Source organism: Hipposideros armiger, unplaced genomic scaffold (genome assembly GCF_001890085.2).
Source record: "Hipposideros armiger isolate ML-2016 unplaced genomic scaffold, ASM189008v1 scaffold_530, whole genome shotgun sequence".
NCBI lineage: Eukaryota > Metazoa > Chordata > Mammalia > Chiroptera > Hipposideridae > Hipposideros > Hipposideros armiger.
The window spans coordinates 1087562-1099117 of record NW_017731880.1 but is presented as its reverse complement, the minus strand read 5'-3'; the positions used below and the strand labels follow the sequence as shown (position 1 = coordinate 1099117).

The window sequence follows — 11556 nt, the reverse complement described above, 5'->3', positions numbered from 1 at the left end:
CCCGCCGGCTCTAACTTATCGGAGGTGGCTGAGCGCCGGCCGGCCGGGAGGCGGCCACGGTACGGCCCTCGCGGCGGGCCTGTAAATAGCCCACTCCCGCCCGGCCGGCCCGTCCGTGCGCTGGCCCCGGCCGGCCGAGGCGCCCTGTTCCTAGAACCAGAGTCTATAAAGAGAGCTAACTATGTGCCACGCGCCTGTCTCCGCGGCCGTCCAGCTCTGTCCGGGCCTTGGGTCCCCCGCGTGGGGCCGAGGGCTGGTGCCAGGCTGTCCCTGCCCTGGGCGGGCGCTTCACCTGCTCCCGCTTGGGGCCGGTGCCACCGGACAGGATGACCTCCCTCCCTGTTCAAGCGGCCTCTTGGGAGGAGGGAGTCCTTTCCATGGGGGGGGGGGGGGTGCAGCCCCCAGGCGTCTGTCCAGAGAACAGACTGGGTGGGAGGGGTGGGTTGCCTGGGGAGCAAGGGACCGTGTGGCAGGCGAGGACTGCTACCCGATGGCCCTGGTGCTGGGAACTGGGCTCTGAACACCTCCCCCTCCCCGGTGTCTTGGGTGCCACTGCGACTACTTGCTGCTCCCTTCCCATCCCCACACGAGTCCTGCCAGGCCCAGGGCCTCGTCTGCAGGGCTGGTAGCAGGTGAGGTGTGGGGGATGCGGGTGGGTATCAAATAGGCTGAGAGACCATCCCAGGGTGGCTGGGCGGTGCCGCTGGTTCCTGGTGAGGGGCTGGTGGTGTGGGGAGCCTAGCCAGCGGTGGCACCTGTCAGGTGGGAGGTGAGCAGTAGGTGGACACAGGTGCAGACTGGGCCTCTGCAGGTGCGGGAGGACCCACAGGTGGCCTTGGCTGGGCCATGAGGAGGGTACCCAGGTCCTCCCTAGGCCACAGGGACGGCTGTCAGACCAAGGTTCCCAACACCCAGGAAACCCACAAGCCGGGGGTCCCAGGCCTGTGATTTCACAGGGAGGCAGGTGGCCATGGGGCTGTTCCCACGGAGGGGAGGTGGGGACACCAGCAGTCCCCAGAGCGGGGGGGCCCAGGGCTGCCGAGGAGAGATTGAGGCCTTGTGGGGAGACCCTCCCCCCACCGCCCAGTGCCCTCAGTGAGGATGGGTGGCCCTCTGGGGACAGCACTGGCTGCTGGTTTTGACTCTCAAGTTCCAGGTAGAGCTTGTTTACAGAGCAGCAGCTACGACCCGGGACGGGCCTGGGGGCAGCAGATGCCCCCATGGCCCGCAGCGTAACTACGCGGCTTATCAGTAAGAATAACAACTTTATTAGGAGTTGGGGTTTCGGGGGCCCTGTCAGATCAGAACATTAGAAATGGACGACATCAATCCTGTGGGCCCTCGAGGATGATGTGGCCCCGCCCCCAGGTGCAGCCCTCACCCACCCGGCACCCCCTCCTGCACGCCCATGGTCAGCCCCTGCCAGGTGCCCCAAACACACCGGTGCGAGGGCTTAAGGCAGTCACACGTTGCAGCCTGGCTCAAGGCCAGCGCCTAGGGCCACTGGGCAGCTGACACCCCGTCTGGCCAGCCCAGCTCCAGACAGACACATTTATCCCCAGAGCCAGGAAGACCCAAAGTGCAAACAACCGGTTATTTCTGCATTTGTTAAAAAAATCGGTAAAAACTTGAGTCTGCGAGCCTGTGGCATCTGCGCCCGTCACGCCCTCCGTCCTTGTGGCATCTCAGGGTCACGGCCCCGCTCTGGCAGGCCGAGCGCACCTCTGAGGCCTTACTGCTGTGTGTGGGGTCGGGCAGGAGCGAGGCGAGCTGGGCCGGCCAACGGGTTCCAACTGCCAGCTTTGCCAATGCAGCATTTATTTTAAAATTAAATTAAATTAAAAAAGACAAATTGCATCACCAGGTAGTTTTTCCATGAAGGGCACGCCATGGCTGGGCGGCAGCAGCTTCACACGGGGCCATTGGAGGTGGTTCCTGCAGGCGGTGGCTCGTCCAAGGTCCTGCACGGAGAGGGGTGGGGTGTCAGAGCTGCTCAGGGTCCAAGAGCCCACTCCGTCTCCTTCCCTGGCCCATCCTGCTCACCTGTCCCTTGTCCCTGTCCCCAGGACAGCCACCGTGGAGACGGCTGGGCTGGCTGGGGCTGGGCTGGCTGGGGCTGTGGTGGTGATGGCCACCACGGGCCTTGAGGTCACGGACACCACCAACACAGACACTGCTGGGGTGGCTGGGACAGGACAGGCCTTGCTCAGTGCTGTGGTGGCTGCCTCGAGGGGGACAGCCACAGACAGGGCGGAGGTGGCTTCTGCAGGTGCAGGGGAGGCAGGATCTGGTGGTGTGCTGGCAGCGTGCGGGGCCCTGTGACAGGCGTGGGCTTGGTTACCTGGGCCACCCCCAAGGCAGCTTCACCCCAAGTTCCAAACACGCAGGAGACAACCTGCCTGTCATCCTGAGCTTGCTGGCCAGGAGTGGGGTCTCCACAGCCCCACCCTGGCCCAGAAGTTCTCCCTCCGGGGCTGCCAGCGGCCTTACTTACAGCCCGTGAGCCCTGTCTGCCCAGAACGCACTCTCCCACAACGAAAGAGCCAGGCCAGGGCGGCAGTGGCCTCCAGACACTGGGTCCCTCTCTGCAGCCCGGGAGGGCGTGCCCACAGCTTCCCCTGGCCTGGTCCACACCTGCCTCCATCCACTATGTGATGTCAACTCCAGCCTAACAAGGAGCCTGCAAAGGCAAGGTCCTGAGGGGCTTTGTGGGGGTCAGAGCAGCTGAGAAACAGGCCACATGAGAGCCTGGAGGTGACCGACTCGCAAAGGCGCAAGCCCCACCCACGCGGCCAGGGCCCCAGGGCCCTGCAGACAGACTGCCTGCCGCTTTCACAGCAGGATGCCGTGAGGGGGGCTGGGGGGGGGGTTAGGACAAGGTCTGGAAAATTTTAGTGACTAAACTTTAGGAAGGAAGCTGCTTCAGGAACCCCAGGCGCCCTGATGCCCCCTCGCCTGGCCCAGGCTTTTCATTCCGGCAATGCGCCCCCCCTGCAAACCCCAGCACCGTGTTGCCTGGGGTCCTAGCGAGCCAGAGCTGGACCCCCACCAATGGGATGCATGGAGCTCCAAATCACCTGGGGCCACCAGAGGGGGGTGTGGGGAGTGGGCGGGGCCTTGCATGGTGCCAGCCTGCCCCACCTGCTCCCTGTTCCCTCCTGGTGGGGGTCCCACCTGGGACCTCCCTCCTCACCCCTTAGCGCCTCTCCTCCAGCCCATCTGCCACCCATTCCCTAGTCCTCCCCCACCCTGCCCAGCCAGGATCCCAAAGGCCTGGACCTTCCTGAGTATGGGGAGGGACACCCCCAATCACAGTTCAGATGCCCCAAGCCAAGTCCTAACACACCCCATCCTATTGTCTGAGGGGGACGGGCCTCCCCAGGTGTCCCGTTTAGGTGGACACGTGGCTGGGATTTGGCACACACCAGACAGGGTAGAAGCCAAGCCACCACCACCCCAGGGACAACTGGCAGGCCTGGTGTCCTGTCCACGGAGGCCTCTGGGGGGGTTGGGGGGCGGCAGGACATTCAGGCCCCACCACCCCAGCAGGGGTAGCCCTCTCCACAGAGCACGCCACTGGGGTCACGGGGCAGCAGGGTCCGCCTGCTTCCAGGCGAGCGCAGTGCTGGGGACGACCAGACCCCCTGTGCACCTGGGGACAGATGTGGGCAGTGGGGGGGCCTCCCGGCCAGGACCCATACTGACAGCCTCTGAGGTGACAGCCACCTTCTGCTTGTCCTCGTCACTGTTGGAAGCCACCAGAGAGGCGTTCCTGGACACACACACGTTCCAGGCACACGGGGAGGCAGGGCCAGCTGCAAGACAGGAACCCAGTGACATCAGTGAGGGCGGAGGGGCCCCCAAATTCGTGTGGGCATGCGAGAACTTCAGCTGGCGTAACTGGGACAGAGCCTGTCCCACGCACTGCCTGGAGCTGTCCACGTGAAGGGACTGTCCTCCCCTTGCAGGGTGGCTTCTGAGTCCCACCGCTCCCCGTGGACCTGACGCCCTGGCAGCTTTCATGTCTGTGTGATGGGGCTCCGGGCCAAAGGCTCTGAATAGATTCACGACTGCCATTGAGGCAGCACAGTGCACATGTGTGGCCGCACCAACAAGGTGACCAGGCCTGGGGATACCGCTGGGTCAGGAAGGCCCTCACTGCCCACCAGGGCTCTGGGCTGCTGTGGGACTGTCAGAGACCCGCACTCCAAGGACAGCCCAGTGGCTCTGCCACCCACCCCGGGCCTGGGGTGCTCCCGCTTGCACACACTGCTCCAGTCCCTGGGGCCCGGGGCCACCTCCCCACTGTGCCTGCCCTGCCTTCAGAGCTGCGCCTACTCACGAGTTCTCTCTGGGCCCTGGTTCAGGCCATCCTGGGCATCGCCGAGGCCTGTGTCCACTGGGGAGCTGCACCTGGGCCCCGACTCGGAGCTGTGGACGAGGATGAGGCTGAGCCCGAGCCGGGGACACACTGTCCCAAGGCGGACAGCGTCGCCTCCCAGCCATCCCCTTACCAGCAGAAAGGCTGGAAGTCGGTAAACTTGGCCCAGCCTTTGTCTTCCAGAGCCGAGGTGCTGGGGGTGCTGGCTGACCACACACTGGAACCCACGTCCATTGCGACTCCGGGAGCTGAAGCCGTAGGGCTCACTGGTTCATCAAACACCGTCCATGTGCCTGCCAGGGGGAGACGCCAGGCACAGCTGACACAGAGGCGGTGTGGGCGCGCCTTCCCTGACGGGACCGGTGGGCCGTGTGGCTGAGGGTCAGGACTGAGCCAAAGCACCTGCCACCAAGCCTGTGTCCTTGCATTTGGGGGCACAGGAAAGTCACTGCCTTCAGGGCCATGTGCTCAAAAGTGTGCAGATAGGTCAGTGGGTGTTAGGCCCATGGGAGCCCCTGCCACTCACAGGCCAGGTCACCAAATCCCCCGTCACCCGCGTCCCCTGCCCAGCCTGGACCCTGCCCCCCAACATCTACCTTCTGAACCACCGTCCATGCGAGGACCTTCCTTCTGGGCAGCAGCAGGAGAGGCCCCCACCCGAGCCGCACCCGTGTCTGCCTCCTCCCTGTCCTGGCCTCCACGCGCCAGGCCGTTCTCTGAGGCATGAGGGCCCCCAAACCTGGGGAGACGCACAGTCAGAGCAGGGGTGTCACAGCCTCCTGGGGCCTCATTCCTCGGGGAAGCTCGGGGAGGATGGGCCACACACCTGGCTCTGGCCATCACCCGGGCGGCACAGTGCGTCTCCTTGTCCTCCCAGATGTCATCATCCTCGTCATCGTCAAAGGGCTGGATGTGGTCTCCACAGCAGGCCTCAAACAGAGCAGCGCTGGGCTGCAACAGCGCCCGCCTGTCCCTCACTGCTCTCATGGATTAGACCTCCCCGCTGACCACCCACCGCCCCGTCCCCCGTCCGCCTCCAACAAGCACCGAGTGGGGGACTCACGCTGTCCTCGTCAGCATCGATGTTGAAGTTTATCTCTGTGATCCTGTCAAATGGGGCACTAAAATGAAAGCAGACGCTCAGCACCAGGCCCCGGGGCGTGTCCCCTGGGGCACACCATCTCACCAGGGCCCCCCCCCGCAACACATCAAGAGGGGCTGGGCTGGAGGCCCTGGGGAGGAAGCGGGGAGGTGACACCACACAGAGACCTGAGGGTCTGCAGCCCTGAGCCAAGTGCAGGACTGTGGACGTTGCCCGGCAGCAACAGGCGGTGAGGACATGGGGAGGGGATTGGAATGGAGGTGGCGGCACCCACACCTGGGCCCTCTCACGCTCACTTGCTTTCTCTGCACCTGTGGATGCAGCAACCTAGGGCTGACCCCACCCGCTACTCTGTCTGTTCTGCACGGGTGACAATCTGCCTTCCCTGAGGATGTCTCAGGAGGGGGCCTTGAGGGCCACGCTCAACCACTCCGCCTGCAGAGGCTCTGCATGCGGGGTCACACTTGGTGTCAGCTGAGGAAATGGCGTGACGGCCTCTAGGGCCAGGTGGGGCCAAGCCACAGGCCTGGGACCTGGTCACACTAAGCAGAATCCAACTCGTTCCCAAAGGGACTGAGGTGGTGAAGGCTCAAATTGGGGTCACAGCACGGAAGGCAGCCCCAAGGGATGCAAGGCGCCTGCTGGAGAAGGGCTGGGGGGGGACAGCGAGGTCGCAGAGGACGCAGTCGCAACTCCAGGCGTCCGGGTGGCCTCACTTGACACTGTCGTCCTGGTCTGCAAACTCCTCATCATTGAAGCCAAACTGATCCACGAAGGTGGCCGTCATCTGCTGGACCTGGTACTCGGAGAAAGCCTGGGAGAGACGGCGTTGCAGGGCAGGCCTCAGCCTCCAGGAGCTCCCCGAGTCCTGACCACTCGGGGGGCATGTTCATGTGTGGTCGGTCATGTCTCAACTGCCCCGTTGAGCGTTTAATTCACCCACCGTGTCCAGGGGTCCCAACAGTGTAATTGCTCTGGGGGTCCGCCCCTCAGGAAGGGTGTGTGGGCGGGGCCTATTTCCCAGGCAGCAAGGTGAGGCGGCGGCCGCACACCTGGGGCCTACGCGCTGCCCAGAGCGCGAGAAAGGGCCTGGTGGGGAAGGCACGGAGCTGGCCACACACCTGCTGCAGGGACAGCTCGTTAGGGAACGCGCCCTCCATGTCCTCGTCGTCACTTGAGGGGTGGAGGTGGTGGGTGCTTACCTGAAACAGCAGTGAGTGGACATGAGCCCCACCCCCCAGGGCCAGGCCACACGGGCTCCTGACGTGCCGGGCAGGACCGAGGGGCCCCAGGGCTCTGAGCTCCGGACTCCCAGCCACAGGATGCCGGCCAGGCCCTCACCAGATCCACGGCGTTCCTGCGGTTGGTCTCCGTCAGCGTCTCCTCCACGAAACTCTCCCAGCGCCCGCGGCAGTCCGCAGGGAGCCCTGCAGGGAGTGGGCGCCTGGTGACCCAAGAGGGCGGGACGAGCGCCACCGCGGAGGTCCGCGAGGGCCCTGAGGTGACATCTGGGGCAGCTGGGAGGGAGGGAGGCCGAGGCCCCTGCCCTGGGCCCGCTCTGGGTTCCCAGTGCCTGCGGCCCCCACATGGCGTGACTGGCTGGCTCCTCACACACCCTCCTCTGTGCAACACCATCCGTGAGCACATGGCCATCTTACTCTTGGCCACCGTCCCAAGGCCCCACACGTCTCTGCCATGAAGCCGGTGTGACCAAGCCCCCAGCCCCCTAGGGGTCCTGGCCTCGTGGGTCCTCATCCTTCATCCCCATCAGGTCCTCCTTGACCCCTCGAACACACCCCGCCTCCTGGCCATCCCTGGGCTCCCGTGCCCCTCGCACCCTATGAACACGCTGCTCACACTGGCCTGGGGTCCCCTCCCCAGCGAGGCCACATGGGCCCTTCTGAGCCACCAGCCTTCCCGACTGAGCCGAGAGCCCCAGGGCCCTTCCCTGCTCAGCTCATGAATTTCAGGGCCCAGGAGCTGCAGACTGTGTGTCCAGAACGTGAGAGGGCAGGGGAGGGGCACGGGCAGCAGGCCCCCCCCGGGGGGGGGGCAGGTGGAGAGTGGAGGTGAGGCCTGGCCAGGGGAAGGGTGGCCTCTGCTCAGGTCACACAGGGCTCAGCACCTGGCCTCATCCAGGGAACGGGGGCCACCTCCTTGGCTCCCACACTCATGCTAGGAAGGTCCCCAAAGCCGCCTGAGTTCAGGAAGCGGCCAGACTGTCGCCAGGAGCACGGGGTTCTGCCGGGACCGGCGGGCATGAGCAGCTGACCCGTCTCCTGGGAGCCGGCCTGAGCCGTGAACTGCCCAGAGACCAGATAGACATCTGCTCTGCTGAACGGATATGACGCCCAGGCACCCTGCAGGGGAGCCCACGTGGGGAGGCAGGCTAGGTGTCCCAGGACCGGGCAGCCACACCTGAAGCGGGGCTCACCTCGGATGACCTCACCGACGGGGGTGTGTGCGGGGCCCCGCTCCAAGTTCCGTGCCACCGCGTTGGCAATCCGAGTGAGGTGGCCCATGTTCCCACGCCTCATGCCGCCTGCGGCCCTGAAAGGGATCGGCAGCGTCAGGGCGCCACCGGCCGGTACTCGCCCCCCCCCCCACAGGGCCCCTCACAGCCTCGCCAGACCGCAGGACGCTGGTTTTGGAGACCGCCTGCTATGTGCCAGCCTGCCACTCACTCTCACTCCCAGGTGCTAACAAGGCAGGCACTGCCCCCACCCCCACTGTACGGACCAGAAAACTGGGGCGTCCATGGGGCTCAGAGCTCACACACCCCATGTGCACGGTGAGCCCTGCACACTGGCCCTGTGGCCCTCCGAGAGCTGCCCCCTCGCCCACTCCCAGAGCCACTGTCCGAGGGGATGCCCAGCGCAGCAGAAGGCATGACAGGTACTACAAACACCCTGCTACAAGGCCAACCAAGCATGTCCCAGGCTCCAGGAAGATCAAAGGGGCGCAGGGCCCCGAGTGGGCATGGCTTGTCACTGGCCCTCTGGCTGCACAAGTCACCACCCCCTCACTGAGCCCTACACGCAGGAAGCACGCTTCCTGGCTCCTGTCCACCTCTCCATCCACACTGCCATGAGCACACGGCTAAGCGTCCAGCCCTTCTGCCACATACACAACCCAGCTTCGGGTCGTCACATGTGCACACATGTGTCTAGAAATGCAACACTCGATCAGAGTGGACAGAGTCTGCTCTTGACCACATTCTAACAGCCCGCCACCGCCGAAGAGGAAGCCAAGGTGAGCACCTGAGCTGAAGAGCCCGGCCCGGCAGAGGAAGAGGTCAGGACAGCCAGGTGGGACTGCCACAGGTGAAACTGGGAGGGGCCCTGTGAGCTGCCAGCCAGCCAGGGCCCAGCCCGGACCCTCAGGACAGCTGCAAGCCCTCCCGGACAAGGGCCCGTGTGCACAAGATGGCAAAATGCACAAGAGCAGGCTCAGTGCAGGGTCGCGCTGTGTGACATGTGCGCTGGGCTCAGCGCAGGAATGGCCGCCCCGTCCTGAATGTTGATATTGGAGAATGGACACCAGTTTGTGCTGATAGGTTCACTCACAGCAGGGTGTAAGGGATGGACCAGGGGAGGTGATAGTCCCCCGGGGAGCAGCACTCTGAGCAGTGAGGTGGCGGTGAGGAGGGGTTGCCCACACTGGACCCTGCAGGCCACACGGGACCTGGGTGGCCAAGATTTTCAGACAAGAGTGACACCATCTGTGTATTTCAGAAAGAGCCCAGCTGCACACATGACGGGAGGCCAGGTGGAGTGAGAAGGAAGTAGGAAGTGGCCTGGATACTCTTCTGAGGGTTCAAGTTCCCTCAGTGAGGGAAGGGGCTGCTGTGGGGATGGGAGACGGGAGGCCCTGGTGGCTCTGCCTGTCTCTCCTGGTCAGCTCCCTGCGCCCTGGCCTTTCCCAGCAGCCCCAGCGGCTATTTCCCCAGTAGCAGGAACCCTCGCTTGAAAGCAAACCGTCGAGTGCCCAGTGGTCCTCACTGTGTGTGGTCGTTGGCTTCCCAGGCCTCCAGGATCCTCTGGACCAGGCAGCATTTCTGAAACAGCTGGGGAACAGGCGGCTCTGGTCAGGGTCTGAGGGGCTGCATGCTCCCTGCACCCCTGGCCTGAGGGCTTAGCAGGCAACAAGCAGGTGCACACAGGTGAGCAGAGTGCTCAGAGGCGAGCGGGAAGGCATCGGAACATGTGTCATGTAGAGGACTCATGCACGTGGCTTCACAAGGTCCAGAATCCCAGAGTTTTCTCATGAGAATCGGGCATGTTCCAGCCCCTGCACTGTCCTCCATGGCCTTGTTACGTCACATGCCAGACGTCACAGCAGACATGCCAGGTTAGAAGGGGCAGACTCAGGCTGCAGCCCGCAACGGGCGAGACCAATGTGGGCGAACACCCTCCCGCCTACCCCCTCTGCCCCAGCAGCTCTGTGGCCCTTTCTGTTTGGTTTCCTCTCGTGGGTAAAAGCAGGACAGCACACCCAAGTCACACGAGGATTCGAGAACACAGGAGGGACAGCGCAGTGCTGGCCACTGACAGCCCCCATCAACGTTAGTGTCACACGGTCTGGGCAGGTCTCAGCATGTGACACTGACACGCAGCAATACTAGACACTGGCTGGACTTACGTGGGTCACCATTGTGTTCTCGGGGTGGCCGGCAGCAGGCTGGGAGGTCTCTGGGGCCCTGGCCCCAGGCGGAGGCTCCACCCCACTCTCGGGTCCACTGGCTTGGGGCATGTCCTCACTGGCAGCATGGGAGAGAATAGCGGCCACGCATAGCTCCACTTGGAAGTGCAGGAAGTTATTCCAGGAGTACTTAAAGAACAGGTCCTGAGGCAGACAGAGGGCACAGGGCAGTCCTCAGACTGGTCCCCTCCTGAGGTCAGGACGCCGAGGCCAGGGGACCGCAGGAATCAGCACACCATCCCATAGGTGTGTTCTGCCCATCCGGTGGCCATCTCCTCAGGCGTGTCCCCATCACAGCTGCCTGCCCTTCCACCTGCAGCCTGCCACTTCTGTCCCCATTATCTCCGCACTAATATGGACACTTCCTGAAGGTCTGTCCTTCTGTCTCTAAGTTAGAAGCTCAACTCACTTTTAGCCTCTCTTCTTTTCCAGTGTGTCTTTAAAAGGCTGTATATTCCCTAGTAAAATCCACTTTAGCGACATTCTACACATTTTACTACGTAGAACTTTATTATTCTTCCTTTATGATTTTGTATTTGACCCATGAGTCACTGGACGTCTGTTAAATTCTCATACACCTGGGGATTCCACCCAAGGGGGATGTGAAATCAGGAGATGCACATGTGGACACCCCCCCAAGGGAACCCAGAGGGGCCCCAACCCAGAATGCGCAGGCTGAGGCCCAGAGGACGCTGCATGACGGCAGCTCCCCTCACCAACTTCTTCCAGATCGAGGATGGGGGCACAGACACACCTATCTGCGCACCCATAGCCCCCCACACACACACACAGAAAAGAGATCACAGTAGCCTGCATCCCAGACCCTCTGCTGCCTACACAGAAGGAGAGGGCGCAGGATGGGGAGACGTGGCAGACTCCACCGGGACAAACATCCGGGCTCTGCCCTCACACATGGCCTTGGGGGCAGGATAAAGGTGGGAAGGCCACCTGCTTGGCATAGTTCTCCTCCTCCACAGAAAAACAGCCCCAAATCTCGGCTTCACCTTCTTCGCCTGGCTGATCTTGGGTGACCTTGCAGGTGGCTTCGCCGTGTTACCTCATCTTCAACAGTGTCAGACCCACCTCCCAATAAAGAAAAGCCCAGACCAGACAGCTTCACTGGTGAATTCTACCAAATATTTAAAGAATTATCACCAATCTATCTAAAAGTCTTCCAAAAAATCTGAAGAGGAAACACTTCCTAAATTCACTGTGTGAGGCCAGCACTGCCCTGATTCCAAAGCCAGATGAAGACATCACAAGGGAAGCAAAAACAACTAATGTACCTTATGAATGTGATGCAAAAATCCTCAACAAAATACCAGCAAACAGGGCCGGCCGAGTGGCACGATGGTTAAGAACTCGCTTGGGA

The 11556-nt window shown here is 62.9% G+C and overlaps 1 protein-coding gene across 4 annotated transcripts in view; it reads right to left on the bottom strand.

Moving 5' to 3' along the window:
* Positions 1-1245: 1245 nt before the first annotated feature.
* The window catches only part of PPP6R2 (protein phosphatase 6 regulatory subunit 2), a 67354-nt gene continuing 57043 nt past the window's right edge, over positions 1246-11556 (bottom strand). For 2 of the 4 annotated variants that reach the window (XM_019668567.1, XM_019668563.1), the window contains 14 exons: positions 10125-10328; positions 9485-9549; positions 7918-8033; positions 6825-6910; positions 6605-6685; positions 6200-6297; positions 5445-5502; positions 5208-5332; positions 4978-5120; positions 4515-4674; positions 4343-4431; positions 3653-3815; positions 2044-2316; positions 1246-1961 (listed from right to left, as the gene is read on the bottom strand). In XM_019668567.1, the coding sequence (XP_019524112.1) occupies positions 1910-1961; positions 2044-2316; positions 3653-3815; positions 4343-4431; positions 4515-4674; positions 4978-5120; positions 5208-5332; positions 5445-5502; positions 6200-6297; positions 6605-6685; positions 6825-6910; positions 7918-8033; positions 9485-9549; positions 10125-10328 (1713 nt within the window). In that variant the 3' untranslated portion in view covers positions 1246-1909. The remainder of the gene's footprint in view (positions 1962-2043; positions 2317-3652; positions 3816-4342; positions 4432-4514; positions 4675-4977; positions 5121-5207; positions 5333-5444; positions 5503-6199; positions 6298-6604; positions 6686-6824; positions 6911-7917; positions 8034-9484; positions 9550-10124; positions 10329-11556) is intronic. The other 2 variants (XM_019668564.1, XM_019668565.1) reach the window with 2 other exon arrangements.